We start from the raw sequence: 16,347 nt of genomic DNA on the forward strand, positions 1-16,347 counted from the left end.
AAATCAAAACTAAAAAAAAAAAAGCAATAGCAGTTTCAAAATAGCCTATTTTGCATCTGGAATTACCGCATAAAAATTACAACAACCCTAGAAAAATAGAGTATGACGGGATAAGGAAATGAGAAGACACGTAGGTAAGCGAAATAGGCGAAACTAACAAAGCGTCGCGGGCGGCCGAAGTTAGTATGTTTGCGTTGCACATGGCGCGGTGTTGCGAGCAGTTTCAGTTGGAAGACGAGCGTTAAGCGAACTTATTCCGAATGCTACCTTCTGTGACACGCGCGGTCAGGACAGTGCAAGATGCAACACGCGGAACACTCTCGGAGTTCGTCGTCAGGCACGCAAGAGTAAGGGCGCGCCTTTCCACTGCTTGCGTGGCGCTCTGGGACAGCAGCGCGTAGAACTACCCGTTCTATTGGCACTATGGGCCTTTCTTGCAGACTGCGAACGCTTTAATTTTGCTCGGACACGCGGCGCTGAAGAGCCCATTGCCACACACGCGCCAGAGATGAATGATCTGTGAGGGCAGGAGTGCACAAAGGCGTCGTAAAGCAGGCAGCGTGGCTGAGACACTGACGGCCGCTTCGGGATCGCAGGAGCAGCAGCAGCAGCATGTTCGCGCTCCGGCTGGTGACCCTGGACCACTACCTGGCATCCCCGTCGGCGCCGTTGGACCCTCTCGTGTCCAAGCTGGGTGGCTGGGAGGTCTGGCAGGTGCCCGTGGTGCGAATCTTCGGCGTCACGCCTGCAGGTGCGTGCCGCGCCGCGCGGGTCTCTTTGTCTAGCCGGCTGCCATTAGTCAAAGAGAACAGTGAACCATATTTTGGATATGCCACAATGTGTGCACGCAGTGTAAACTGCGTGCTGGCGCTTCAAAAGGAGATCCAAAAACGGACCTAGCATGGTGGCAGATCGATGAAATTAGCGGAAGAGGTTGCCTTGTGAAAAAAGTGATAACCGATGCAGTTTTATTCAGCTTGCTTTGCTACATTTTCTTCACACAGATTTGGCTTTTGTTCGGTACAGATTGGTGTTATATCTGTATTTTGCAAAGCGAAAGAGTCAGATGTTTAGCAAAATGGTAATCGGAGCTTGACACAGAAAGGAAAAAGTTTGGTGAAGATAAACTTTGTTACCAACACGCTGATCGTTGTTAATTCAGTTCAAGCTTAATGTTTTGGTGGCATGACGCAATATTATATTTCTAGTACCTGTGGGTTATCTAGCATAGGTTTACATTAAGAATAAAGATGCTGGTTACAAGGAGGCGCCTGACTTAAGGCAGCAGTCGGTGAGGAATTGAGCAAGTGGAAGTTATAAAGTATCATCTGCATCATGCTGCTAGTTTGAGCAAAAAACATGATAAATTCTGTATATAATCATGGAAAGCCTCAGATGAAGTTTGCTGTAAAACTGCTTATCTTAGTTGTTTCCTTGCTGGGAATGCAGTGCATTTTCACTTCTACAGCCTGGCCACCTTTGTTCTGTTTTGCATGCTTGGCATTGTGCATTCCACACCTTTGCCATTCGGTAGTTGCTGATGGATGAAAAAGAATTTCACGACGATTATGATACTCTAACAAAAGATTTTAGAGCAACGTTTAAGGGCTTTGCGATATATGCAGGCAAAGAATTTGGAGAGATGCTGGTATGTATGTATGTGCAGTTACAAAGCACCATTTTCCCCATAAACCAAAGAAAATTTTTCAGAGAAGAGAAGGAAGAGATGGCTTTTCTTTCTCTTCCTCTGCAAAATTTTCTTTGGCTCATGACTAGTTTATGGCTCACGACTCTCTTTTGCTCGGTTATATTGGCAACGGCCGCTGATGCTGTTGCTGGCGTTATAGCCAGGTCAAAGGTGAGGAATGCGCAGCCAATGGGAAGCAACACAGGCACTGCCAGCCAGGTCAAACGTGTTTTCTTCTACCTCCTTGCCCTGCTTAGGTTCCCTGCAAGCCGGTTACAGTTTTTTCTTGGGGTTGTTGAATGGCTACGGTGAAAAAGGGGGGATGGTGGTTATGCTGCTTCAGGTTATACCCACTATGGGCTATAAGTTAGGATCATGGATATCGTGTGCACTCACATGCACAGCTTGGAACACAGCTGGTTGAAAGTTGTGATTTCCTCATTTTTTAATGTTTAGTTAACAGATGTGTGTTAGGCGAACTCCTTGCCTGGCTAGTCAGGTTAGCTGTTTCCAGTATTACTGCCTTCGCTCTTTCACCTCTGCTTTTTTTTCCCCCACTGCTTTTGATCTGCGGCTTGTATGTACAATCACGCTTGGCTGTAGGCCTGACAGAAGTGCTCCCTCGACTTTTTGCATTCCCTATGCCTAATAATCTTAGGTCCAAAGAACTTGTGTTTATAGTGAGTGTCTATTCAAGTGCTTGTTTTGTTTGTTAACTACACTGACTTTCTTGTGTGGTGTTGACTTTCGTTTATTCACAGCCTTTTTCTAGCACAGTTAAATGCTTCATTCTGTTGCTGAATGGGCAGTGTATTACACAATAGCAGGTTCAGTGATAGACTTTTAACCTCAACCCAATGATTATATGCCTCCTCATTATGTAGAGATAGCATGTGTGTTGGCGTGCGTGATGCGAGTTGTGACGTGTTTGTCTTTCGCAAGGCATGAAAACTGGCCCTGTTTAACACTGTTGTAGAGAAAAGGTTTATTGCACAGGGATACACACATTAGGTTGTTGGGGCTTAGTTTAGCAGGCTCTGTCTTCTTGTTTGGTGGCACACAAGCTTTCTTATCATGATGTTTTGGGACATGACACTACCTTTAAATGGCAAGAGCATCATGCTAGTGTGTACCAGACTTGTGAGTGCTCACTTGTTAAGGTCCAGCGTTGTGCAGTATACTTAATCAGGCCTGTGGTGCAGTGGTTCGACAGTTGGTGAGCATAGGGCAGTTTGAATGGCAGTCTGGTAAGTGCTGCATGGTGTTGACAGTAGCAGCAGTGGCCGAAATGGTGCTGATCATGGTGGTAGATTGTTTGGTCTGGTACCCAGTGTGTACCTCTCCAATAAGCTTTAGGGTGGGCTTTTGGCAGGAATCTCTGGCCCACTAGTGGCAGAGAGGCATCATTTCACAATTTTGGACTTTCTTTTTACGCGCGTGTGCAGCCCCTGTTAGAAGGAAATGGCTTGAGTGAGTTATGTAGTGCCGAGACATTGTTGTGACCGACCTTGCTGAAGGTAAGGATTGGGGTCATAGCCTCCCATCTGGTAGCTGGTTCGTTTGAGGGTCTGTGCTGTGTATGGCCAGAGTAACATTGACAGGCTCTCATTCGAGGAAACAGTGGTAGTGGGCCGGCTTAAAACTTAAGCCTGCCAAAGGTGCACACACACTGCCATTAAGCTTCATTTTCAGATTTCCTTAGTGTGCATCCCCACCTAATTCATACCAAACATGCGACCAGTTTTGTGCCAAAGTACAAAAATTATCCTGATGTAATTCAAGATTTTTGTAATTCATCTTGAGCAAGCTTTCTCTGCACCGGAAGTTGCACTTTGCCTTGCTTGATCTAGATTCAGTTGACGTGTTTTTCTAGCCGCTTTGCGGCATCCTAGTCCACTGAGGAGTGCTTCTTTCTGATCCGTCAAGCAGAGGTGGATTTGTCCATAACGCAAATATGCAGTGCCCTCACTTGCAGAAGGGCCATTTATCCTATATATGCGGGTTAAGACATGCATGAAATTCAGTGATGATTTGTCTTGTTATACTTTTTTGTACTGAGTATCATTGAATTATTTGAACCCAACAGGAGGCCTTGGTTTGTAATATGTGGGCCCATATGAGGGAAGTGCAGTGCACAAAGCAGATGAAACTAGGTCCTTTTCTGTTACATGCATGCTATGATATAACAAGGGTAATTCGGTTTTGATAAGACAATTGTAACCATACAGGTGTTCCATTAGTTTTTAGTCGAAACGGTCGAGCTCTCTATCCACTTTACAATGGAATGGGAAAAGAGCAATACATTACTATTTTTGACAAGCTGATTACAAGACAAAGGGAGACCTAAATTCAAATCTATGGAAACCTACTGGTTGCTACTTGAATTTGAATTTTACCACCTCGAGAACCACAAGGCTTCCCTCGGCTCCTCATTTCTGAGTAGAGCTAAGTGCATCTGCTCCTCCAAAGCAGAGAGAAAAGTAGAATAAGGCCTCCATGTTTGCCAATTTGAAAAAAATTGGCTACGCACACTCCTTTATGCAATGTGTTTCTCACCGTCGGGTTCGCAGGACAGGAGGGCCAGTCGGCATGGAAACGGCAAAGCGCCCTCGCATTGTGCTCCTGTCTGTGAGGGGTGCATGTTAGGCGCTGGCATGCATTCTGCAAAAAACATGTCTTCGTGTCACATAAACCCGCCTCAACGATGGCCGATTTCTACCACTACCAAAAGACTGCATCACCAGTGAAAATCAACCTGGTGTCATTTACAAGATCCCGTGCTCAGATTTTCTGGCCTCATATATCAGCGAAATAAAAAACCTTGATCAGCGATCAGGCAACACAAAAATGTTGTCCGGTTAATGAACTCTGAAACTGATCACCTCGCCGAGCACTGCAGATGCGCCGACCGAAACATTTTCAGGCTGTGGAAACCAATTCTTTCAAAAGGTGACACATTCTGTTATGGTTCGTCCAGCTTACAACAGCAACAGTTAATAGGAAACCGGGAACGCTACCCTCCGCATATGCCAATAGACTCTATCATATGTTGGTAAAGTGGAAGTGGAGACTACTGACATGGGCTCGCACTTCAGTCGCTTCTGATGAAGAGACAGAGTTGGCCTTGAAACGTTGGGTTATGATGTATATTTTTGTTTGGTGTTAGCTTTTTCTCAAACTAGATTCAAGAACCCAACCGGTAGTATTTGTTCTCGTACAAAAATATGTTTAATGTCATTATAGTAGTGGCAGTGTCAATCAGTGAAGAAAATTAAAATGAACGGGGATAAGGGCACGCAAAAAGTGTTTAAAATTGTTGTTGTTGTTGTTTTGTTGTGTATCATTTTAAAGTGGGTAAGAATTTTTTCTTTTTGTGATATTACAGGTGTCAGATATTTCAGGCCATGTTGCAGCCCAGGTGTAAAGTCATTCACAAATCTGATAAATATGAACAATATGACTGACATTGTGGAGCCTTGATTTATAGCATAGAGTTAGCATCTACAAAATGAAGAATTCAATTAAAGCTTTAAATACTTCTGAAGTAAATGATGTGGGGAGCCAGCCACGAAGAAACAGAACCAAAAATGACACTCACTAGCAGGGCAGGGCCACCGCTGAGACTGAGAGATAGCTTATCACGACAGCCTGTGGTATGAGTAGTTTCACACTAGAGTTGACATTTTTTTTTACTAGAACCCAATAAATAGAACTTTCAATTTTGGTTGTGTGCAGGTTATTTTTTTCCCTTGCTTGTTTCTGCTGCGTATCTGCGGTCCAGAGTGTACATTTGATTTGAGATTAAATGCAAATTGGTTTCCCAGTCTGATTCAAAGGCGTACGGTTTTTACATCTAAATGACAATAAAGTTTTCGTATAGCAGCCGATTAGAGGTTAACGCCATTCGATTCTAATTACAATAAGTTATCTAGTTTGATGGGTATAAGAGTTTATAGTTGGTTACCTAATCATGAATTGTCATATACAGCTCATTGTTATAATTTGGTATCTGTGGTGCTTCACTTCTGATCTCAAGGTAACAGCATTGAGTCCTGGCCCTGGTACCCATATTTCAGTGTGCAAAAGCGGCCGCATTTTGTAGGATGTTGGCGCTTATTAAAAGAGATTCCAGGTGGTGAAAATTGCTTTTGTGGTGCCCTCCATTGTGTGTTCTTTCATAGACTAATGTGTCACTTTGGTATGCCAAACTGCAAATTTCACTGCAGTTTAACGACGATGTATTTACGACTGGTAGAGTGCCCATGCAGGCAAGGAACTGAAGCCCCTTTGGTCGCTGCTGGTGCCACCACTGTTCTCTTGCCTCGTATGTTTCTTGCAGGCCAGAAAGCATGCCTGCACGTTCATGGGGCCATGCCGTACCTGACGGTGCCCTGCGCAGAGCCGCGCCCCGAGCGCTTTGCGGTCGTGTTGGCCTCCGAGATCGACCTGCTGCTGAACACTGCGGCCGGACGGGCGACCAGCATGCACCGGCATGTGCACCACGTGGCCGTGATTCATGCCACGTAAGTAGCCCTCTTTTTTCCTCGGGTCGCTTTCGGTTCATTTGCTCATTTCGCTTCAGTGTGGCAGTACCTGTTGAAAATGCCGAGGCAGGCATAATTGATATTCTAAAGATTGCCTAGAGGGGACCCTCTGTGTGACCTCAAAGGTTAGAACTGATGCTTGTGCAACTTGGTATGCCATTTTGAAGAACAGCAGCGCGACTTGAACAAGGACGGAAGGAAGACACACACAGACAGGCGCTGACTTGCAACTGATGTTTATTGCTCGGTTTGTGGTAATATGTAGATCAGGCTCCAAGCAACAAAAAATACAGAGGCGATACACATTTGATTATGCACGGGAAAACACATTTGATGCTACCACATCACTTCCCTGTAGCTAGAAATCTTAGTTCATTGGCTGACAACGCCAAGGTCATGCACCAGGTTCAAGGTATTTTTGTTCAGTGCCTTCACCCGCTTACATTGACTCGTGAAGTTCCTGAAAATGATGAGATAAGATTTCTTGATCTCAGACCCAGCTTCATGCCAAATCACACTTGCTGGTTTTATGAACCACGAAGCAACAAGCCACTGCTTCCGTTTGCGTCGTCGCACTCTAAGCTCGTAAAACGCGTCGTGGCTAAGTCGTGCTATACAAATGCTTTAAACAAATCATGCTTTCACTCCATAAAAGCAAGTTTCGACCACCAAGCCGATCGTCTTGTGAAGGCAGAATATCCCAAGCAACTGCTCGTCTCCGTTTCAGAATCGATGCTTGCATGTTTAAGGGGGAACACGGCTCTTAAAACTATTTTTTCCAATTTTTTGCCAAAATTTGATGAAACCTGGTACTCTGATTCCAATTCTTGCCCTGATTTCAAATATATTATTATTTTTACAATTGGCCAATTAGTTCAAAAGGTAAATGAAATTGTTCATAATTTACGGAAACAATGAAAAAATAACCACACTGGAAAAAATTCACATGGACACTTTGCTAGGTACTAGAAAGCATAATGAATACAATGTTAGGAGTGCTTTTTTGATACAACAAATATTAGCGAAGTTATAGCAGATCAAAGTTTTCTGTTCCAAATGTGGGTGCCCTCCTGTCTGATTTAGAGCAAAATTGAAAACTTTGAACTGCTATAACATCACTAATATTTGTTACATCAAAAAACTGCTCCTAACATTGTATTCGTTATGCTTTCTAGTATCTAGCAATGCGTCCATGTTAACCTTTTCTGGTGCGGTTATTTTTTCATTGTTTCTGAAAATTATGAACAAATAATTTCATTATCTTTTGAACTAATTGGCCAATTGGGAAAACAGTTACATATTTGAAATCAGTGAAAGAAACTGAATCAGTACCAGGCTTTATTAAATTAGGTCAAAAATTGCAACAGTAACTTTAAGAGCCATGTCCCTCCTTAAGCAAAACCAAAAAGAAGGAACTGGCAGAATCTGGCAAGGAAAAACAAGACAACAGTCGTTCCCTATATCCCCAAATTTTCCCTAGGCTAAAGAAGGTAGGCCAACGAGCTAATGCCAGAGTCGTTTTCTCGGCTCCCGAAAAGCTCGGGAAATTGTGCAAGCTAGTTTACGCTGAATCTATGCCAGAAAAGAGCACTATAAAACATGAAAATCAATTTGTTGCTTGCAAAGATAGTGTTATCTACTCCATCCCATTATCTTGTGGCAAGCGGTACGTCGGCCAGACGGGCAGATGCCTTAACGAGCGCCTAAGGGAACACAATAACAATGTTTTTAACTCCGTTAAAAGGCATCTCGGCGTCCATTGCAGAGATTGTAAAAGTAAAGACTGCCAGCCATATTTCCAATAAACAAAAATGTTAAATAGGCATTGGGACAAGTTAACCCGTGAAATTATTGAAGCCCAGCAAATTGCCTGGTCAAATGACGCCTGTGTCAGTAGCCCGTCCTTGGCGTTGTCAGCCAAGGAACTAAGATTTCTAGCTACAGGGAAGTGACGTGGTTGCATCAAATGTGGCTTATCAAGATACTTTGTTGGGCGAGTTAGTAAACATCCATTGTTAATAAGAACAGCGCAAGCAGGAAGACACAAGACAAGATAAAAAAAAAGCTACAGGGCAAGCTCTGACTCACTTGTCTTGTCTTGTGTCTTCCTGTTTGCGCTGTTTTTATTAAAAATGCATCAAATGTGTTTTCCTGTGCATAGTCAAATGTATATCGCCTCTGTTTCATTTTGTTGCTTGTAGCCTGATCTACATACAACCACATTCCGAGCAATAAACATCAGTTGCAAGTCAGTGCCTGTCCATGTGTGTCTTCCTTCTGTCCTTGTCCAAGTAGCGCTGTTCTTCAAAAAAGACCTCAAAGGGCTTTGTGCACCGTGGGAAGGCTGGCAAATCATGCCTTCATATGTGGCTTGTTATGAGCGAAAAACATGGATTTTACCTGGTGTGCGGCTGTGCTCTGAGCAAGCTTTTGCCACGGGCACTCCGGTCACAGGGTCGGCTTCTTGGTGCTCTGCCAAGTTTGTCAAGCATGTTATCTTTCCACTCCCACTGGAGACCTCTTTAAAAGATAAACATGCCATAATGTTATTGGCACCATGTTCTATGCTGCAGATGGCTGCAACAATGTGCTGTGAAACAAAAAGTAAATTCTCTGGGAAAGAAGTAGCGGGTCATTTTTTTATGCAGGTAGGTCTTTTATTCCATTATTCCATTAAATATGGTACTTTTGGCTGATTTTGATTTCTTGCTAACCAGTATAGGCAGATACAGGCTTTTTTCTGCCTATACTGGTTTGTTTGTTGGTTTGTGGTTGGTTTTGTTGGGACTGATGTGTGTGTGTGCTTTGTCTGGTGTGGAATGTGCAGGCGCCTGTATGGCTTCCATGACCGGGAGGAGACCTTCTTGCGCATCTTTCTCTACAACCCGCTGCACGTGGCAAAGTAAGTGCCGTCTCTCAAAGCCCCCCCAAGGTCACCTCAAGGGCTGGCCATGCAGGTCTCCTTTGTGTGCTGTGGGCTTTTGCAGCACCATACCACCCACCACGTAGCATTGCATTAGCTATGCATTATGCAGGAACCGGGAACATATCAGCGAGGTTCTACTGTAAATGCCTGACTAGCGTTGGCCCGCAAACATCACTCAAACATACTTTGCAGTTGCATTGTTTTCAGCAACTTTTCAATGATAACCAGTGCAGAAAGAGAAAGACACATCAGGGCAAGACAAGGAGTATAGTGAACGGAATTGATTAATGTCGCAGGAAACAAACATGTGAGAAAAATGACAAGTGCAAAATGCAGGAAAGTATTTAGTGAGATTCATGAATGGCAGTGTGTTGCGCTTGTAACACATGGCTGAACTTGCCCTCCATTTGTATAATTTACTGCCAGCAAGTGGCAAATGCCTGCCAACTATAATGCGTGAAATCAATGTGCCGACTGCTGTTATCAGTCTCTGTGGCTGCAGGTCTGAAAGGTAATTGCAGCATCATGCAGCATCATGCAGCATGTCATTGCATCGTGCCAAAATGCAGTGGAGAACTAACTGTGAATCCGAATGACAGTGATTATATCCCAGTTTTGGACTGCTCCGATTAGAGATGCAGGATGCACACTCGGAAGCTAAAAATAACTGCGTAAATTAGGTCACAAAAGTGAAAATGTGCATTTGAGAAAAATATTGGCCTCGAAGGCAGCCCATAGAAGTGCATTACAAGCACACCTAGGAGCTAAAAGTGTGGTTTTCTTTTTAGTGACTTTAGGGGGCAGTACTGTGTGGGTTAATTACAGAGCCCGAAATTCCGGGGAAACCGGTACGCGATAAGTAAGGACACTACGTGTTATCATAGTTGCCGAGTTTCGGGCCACATTCCACAGCACGGTTTATGTGCTTTGTCTTAAGGTATCAAGAGTGAGCGTGGAAGGAATGCTGTCGCTTATGTTCCAGGTCGCGCTGCTCTAGTGTCTGTTTCTCAAGTCGCCTAGTTGTGTGTTGCCAACAGAGCTCTATAAATCACTATAAATCCTTCTAAATCACTGATAAATAGAAGTTTTCTGCGATAAATGTTGTTTTTAATGTAGACACGCTGCGGTGGCTCCGTGGTTTGACTGCTCATTAGCAGTCGACATGGGTGTGATCCCACCTGCAGCCAGTGAAACAAAGGTGAGATGTCGGTGCACACGCTTTACGGAAGCCCAGGTTGGTAAGCGTTAATCCGAAGCCCTCGACCGAGTCATTTTGATGTGTTACACCCTGTATATACCATCATATTTAAAATTAGGCACATTTATTGGAAAATTCAGCTCGTATTCTGAATGCATGGGTCACTATTTGTGTAAAGAAAACATTCGCTTCCCCATTTGAATGCTTGGTTTCAGTGTCGAGAAACTTTCATTGGCAGTGCATGCTAACAGGTGCTGCTAACGTGTGCGTATCTGTTGTGTTGTTACAGGGTGGCGGAGCTGCTGCTGTCTGGCCTGGTGCAGAAGCGAGTGATGCAGCCACACGAGGCGCACATACCCTTTGCACTGCAGGTGGGGCTGAGTTTTTTTTTTTTTTAGCCAGAGTCTGTGAAGCCTACCCTTCTTATGTGCTCCCCATTGTGTGCAGCTTTCCCACTTCTTAGTAATAACAAGACAGAGTCGCTGTGGCAAGCAGACGAGGTTACGACCACGTGCACGGAGGGCTTATTGCTGGTTTCAGCTTCTTGACTGTTCTGCTGATGTGACATAGCCCTTGCTGCTAGTAGGAGGTCATTGTTGTGGTTCATTTCTGTTCTCTCTCATGCGAACAAAGGTGGGAGCACTGATTTCGATGCTGTAAAGCTGGTTACAGCCGCAATCTTCTGAGGATCCGGCCGAACACCATCCTTATCGACCAAGTAACCAAGTACAATTGTTTGGCGTTCGCCAAAGTGGCACTTCTTAGAGTTGAGGATGAGGCCTGCTCTCTCAATGCAATCAAGAACGATGGCGAGGCGGCTATTGTGTTCCTGAAAGGTCTCGCCGAAGATCACAACGTCGTCCAAATAGCACAAACAAATTTTCCACTTGAGTCCGCGCAGAATGGGGTCCATGAATCGTTCGAACGTGGCAGGCGCATTGCACAATCCAAATGGCATTACGTTGAACTCATAGAGACCATCGGGGGTCACAAATGCTGTCTTTTCTTTGTCGCTTGGGTTCATCGGTATCTGCCAGTACCCCGATCTCAAGTCTACCGAGGAGAAGTATGACGCTGAATGAAGACAGTCGATTGCATCGTCAATACGTGGAAATGGATATACATCTTTTTTGGTGACGGCGTTAAGGCGACGATAGTCCACACAGAAACTAAATTACAGTGCACCATCACTGGCTGGCATTGCATGACTTTACGTCACTGATTTCTGTTGCTCCATTGTTGCTCCAATGAGGCTTAGCGGGAGTATTCGGAGACTTGGAATGGGAGCAGTTAGGGATAAGGGTTGATGGATAATACCTCAATAATCTGCGATTTGCAGATGACATTGCCTTGATAAGTAACTCAGGGGATGAACTGCAAAGAATGATCGATGACCTAGATAGGAATAGCAGAAAGGTACGCTTGAAGATCAATATGCAGTAGACTGAAGTAATGTTCGATAGCTTTGGGAAGGAACAGCAGTTCACAATCGATAGCGAAGCAATGGAATTGGTAAGCGAATATGCCTACTTAGGACAGGTAGTAACTGCAGATCCAGGTCATGAAATGGAAATAACTAGGAGAGTAAGAGGAATATGGAATAATTGGAGGAATATGGGAGAGGCCTTTGCCCTACAGTGGGTATAGTCTGGCTGATGATAATGATGACAGTTACGGAGCCCAGCGAGCTTACTGTGTTGGTTTGTACTGTTTAGCTTCTAGGGCCATTGTGGATATTGTTTGCAGTGTTGAAAGCAATGCCGCAATTGCTTCTTTGATTTTATAGTTGTGATATAATGACGACCTTTCCTACTTCCACTAAAAGGATACGCGACAAAGAGCCTACAACACTTGTTCTGTGGCTATCAACCAGTGTGGGCAGGTCTGCATTATTTAGTAGCATCCTTCATTTAAGTTGCTGTCTACTTGTGTTGGGCAAAGGGGGAAGGGCTTTGTAGTGGAACAAGCTGTCTCGTCTCGCCGTAGTAGTAATAAAATTGTACGGCTTGAAACATTTTCGTCATACTGTCATACTTTGAAATGCGTTTATCCGCCACGATAGAATGAATAATCAGACATTTTCTGCATGAATGTGCACCGCGTGAATAGTGATTGCAGGAACCTGGAAAATTGGAGCGCCCATACATCAGTTTCTTTGCGCTGAACGTGCAGTGAATTAAGCATTGATTGGGGCATAAATACAGTAAAATATTCATGATACGAATTTCGGGATGATACGAACTCGCGAAATTCTCCGGCCAGAGTGCATTGTGTACAGTGGGCAAAATTTCGGATAGTCCGAACACTCTCCCGCACCACTATGGATGATACAAACGCGCGAACTGCGACCGCAACTTTGAGCACTATGCACTGCCCGCACATCGATTGTTGACTCCGCGATTGCCAGCTGTGCTGTATGTACGCATCACAAGCAGTTTGCGGTTACGCGTGGGCCGCACCTCGCCAACGTTGCAATTTTCTGTTGGGCTCACGCTGCAAAATGCTTCCAGCGGCGCGTGGTCCACAAGCCACACTAGCCGCAACCGCCGTAGCTGGCGACGGCGTATGCGGTCGGTGCGCACGGACCAAACATCGCTGGCTCCGCGATCGCGATCCGCGAGCAGTTTGCGGCGCCACGCGACCCGCATGTCGCTATCTCCATTCATGCTGTACGCGCCACTAGAAGTACGCGGAGGCAGGTGGACCGCACATCGCCGGCTTCGCAGTCGTTTTCCACGCCGCGAAAGGTTTGCAGCGACGCGCGGCTGTGAGTGGTAGTCGGCGGCACATACGGCGGGCGCGCACGGGCCGCACATTGTAGTCTTCGTGACCGCTAGTCGTGCTGTGGTCGGATTGCAAGCTTGAGCACCACCAGCATACGGCAGCTGGAAAAAAAATTGTTTCAGTATATTTACATCTGATCGAGCAGTATGCTCGACCAAAGCGTTCACATGAACATTAGCTCTTCTTGGTTACAGATAACAAATAACCTAGTTTACATCATCATTTTAACATGAATGGCCGAAAATTTTTGTGCAAAATTAGCAAAAAAAGTAAATTTTCAAAACTGGGCAGCACGTTTACATGTGATAGCTGGCATTACATTTGTGGATATTGAACATTTGCGGTTTGCAAAAAAATAATACAGTAGAACCCCGCTATAGTAAACTCTGATATGGTAAAAACTTGAATATAGTAAAGTGAAACTGAAGTCCCAGTCCATCTTCCGTAGAAAGTGCACCAGGCCGCGGCGACGACTCCCACGATATGACATCACCGCCCGCGCACTACCTAGAATTGCAAGGCAGAGATTTTTTGTATTAGAAAACAGAAAAATAACGCTTAGTGTTCTTTTAAGTGGCTTTACCATCAGGCTTAGCAGCGTTCAGGAGAAGCCTACATTACGGAAGCTTCGGCGTCGTGAGGAAAAGCACGTAGCACGTAGGAAAAAAAAGAAAGTAAAGCTGTCTACAAACATGGAAAAGAGGCGGTGCGGTCCATTCAGAAAGTGGTAAATGATAGTAAAAGTGCACCAAGAAAAAGGGAAGGGGAAGAATTGGGTGAACATTCACAGCACTGTGCAGCACGAAGCATTAGGCAGCAGAGGCAAGAAGTGGAGGTGCAGCATGTGCGGTCTTGCAGCACTTGACTGCCACGTGCATTTATCATTTATTGCCTTTTAGAGGATAAAAACAGCAAAAAGTGACACCGTGTTCATGCAAGGCTTTGATTTTCACATTAAATCATACTTGGTTGTACTTGTAGCTACGTTGTCCTCATGAGGTACTTCCGCAAGATGTAAAAAATATTTATAACTGAAAAAAAATTGCACGAAGAGATGATAAGGGAGAGATGGAAGGTATTTCAGAGGGTTATCATTAAGCAACAAGGCATGTTCAGTAAGTGCCCGTTTAACTTTTAGACAGCATTTTCAGGACCATGCCATCACCAACAACTGATATAGTAAAGACTCTGATATACTAGTAAAGATATTTGCTGGTCCCAGTGACCTTACTATAAAGGGGTTCTACGTAAAGCCGATACATGCCTGGTTCCCAAACGCATTGTAACATTCTCGCAGACTGCAGAGCGCAGTGCAACATTTCATCCGGACTTAACTTTAACATTACACGCTGTTGCCTTCGCTCGGTGCAGGGCAGCGGTTTCGTCTTCTTGACCAAGCCAGCATGGAGAGCCTAGTTAAGAGATGGCACTCCGCATTTCACGTATCGTCTATTGCACATTGGTGTATACCCTGTTGAAAAAAAATTCACCGTATATTTTATACAGGATTTTGTATGCTCGTTTTTTATCCTGAAAGGACCAGTGTAAAACCAGGAAGAGCTGTTGCATTGCTACTGAACACAGTAAACTCATCATTAATTTGGCCCTCATGGGACTGGATAAAATGCTCAGGGTACTAAGGGTCTGTACGCTTATGAGAAGGCTTGAGATGAATCGAGGACAGAGAAGTGCAACAATGGCTGTAATGTTGGAAAGTGAGGAGGGAGAAATTTGGGCCAGAGAACAAGCTGCAGTTCTGTTTTTGTTGGAATGGGCTGCTCCAGAGGAAGGAAACCATAGCAGAGGGAGGTCGATGTGCTGTGCAGAAGAGCCTTTTTTGTTGAGTGGTTGATGTCATAGCCGCGTGACTGATGTGAACCAAAGTGGCGGCACTGGGTCATATTCTTACCGCACATTCCTACTAGGAGATACTTACAATGGTTTGTCATTGCAGTTCATGGTGGACCACAATCTGCACGGCATGAGTTTTGTGCGAGTCGAGTCCTTCAAGTTCCGGCGGACTCCCAGCTGGATCCAGGACAAGTGCAGCATTAGAGGCACCGGCCTGTGGGACTTGGACAGCCTGCCAGCGTAAGCTTAGCTTTTTATGGTATCGTGTTGTATCCTTCAGGGGATACCGTAAAAAACCGCATATAATAAGATGCTTTCTTTCCTGATTTTATGATGTCAGATTTCCGGCTCATTATTGTGGATCCGAAAAAAATTCCAGCATAAATTCGCAGTTCAGGCCTCGTTATTAAACAGCGCTATCAGCATCAGGCTTCCAGCAAGAGGAGGTGCTAGTATCTAGCAATGGCGTCGGCTGGCTGTTTCGATGGTTTCAATTTCAACATGCTGACCTCGCAACCACGGTGCCCGCGATGCACACGCGGTCAGCAACTTGCCGAGCACACCTCGCACGATCTCGCACACCTCACATGGGTCTCTCAAGGATCTCTCCAGTCATGCTGTCGTGCGTTGTAGCTGAATCGTGGACGCTCGACCAGCATTCCCAAGAAACGCGTCGGTAGCGCTTTCAAGAAATGCTGGATACCGAACGCGTTTAGAGGTACCGAAATAGATTTTATACAGAAAGCTGTCTCTAGCAGGGGACTCTCGTCAGATGGTAACAATTACTGGATGGCGATGATCGCGAAAGCTGAACCTGAGAACACTTCCCGGGCGCGCACGGTGCTGGACTTGAACAAGCGCGAGCGTGGAGCATGATGACTGGCTGCTCGTGAGCTGCCGTCCCACGTCCAAGCTGGAAGCGACCTACTGGTTTTAGAACAGCCGGAGGACCAATTAGCAGGGCAAACGTGAGATGCTCTCCTCATGACGGTGCACGAAATTCTCCGATCACGCATGTCAGCACAAGGAGGGTAGCGATACAGCAGCGGCATATAAAGGTTTGTGGCACTATTGACGCCAGGTGCGGGACTCCATTGGACGCGAAATCGCGGAGCATGTAGCATGCTGGGCAACCGTGAAATGTAGTGCAAATAAATACTTCCGCTGATCTTTCCTCGTTCACATTATACACGGATGAAAAACTTTCTTTTCCATTTTTGCTGTACCGACATTACACCTCGTATTATATGCGGGTCTGTATTATACGTGGTTTTTTACAGTAGTCCCAAGACACTCGTGGAACAGTGTATCTCGCAGTGCTTAGAGACAGACACAGATGTGAAAATGCATACTCAAC

The 16,347-nt window shown here is 45.1% G+C and overlaps 1 protein-coding gene across 1 annotated transcript in view; it reads left to right on the forward strand.

The window, feature by feature from the left end:
* The first annotated feature begins 174 nt into the window (after positions 1-174).
* The window catches only part of PolZ1 (DNA polymerase zeta catalytic subunit), a 138,034-nt gene continuing 121,861 nt past the window's right edge, over positions 175-16,347 (forward strand). The window contains exons 1-6 of the mRNA XM_084596365.1: positions 175-347; positions 597-751; positions 6,027-6,210; positions 9,059-9,133; positions 10,645-10,726; positions 15,094-15,230. Of these exons, the coding sequence (XP_084452491.1) occupies positions 301-347; positions 597-751; positions 6,027-6,210; positions 9,059-9,133; positions 10,645-10,726; positions 15,094-15,230 (680 nt within the window). The 5' untranslated portion in view covers positions 175-300. The remainder of the gene's footprint in view (positions 348-596; positions 752-6,026; positions 6,211-9,058; positions 9,134-10,644; positions 10,727-15,093; positions 15,231-16,347) is intronic.

Source organism: Amblyomma maculatum, chromosome 1 (assembly GCF_055883805.1).
Source record: "Amblyomma maculatum isolate TAMU_Amacu chromosome 1, ASM5588380v1, whole genome shotgun sequence".
Classification (NCBI taxonomy): domain Eukaryota; kingdom Metazoa; phylum Arthropoda; class Arachnida; order Ixodida; family Ixodidae; genus Amblyomma; species Amblyomma maculatum.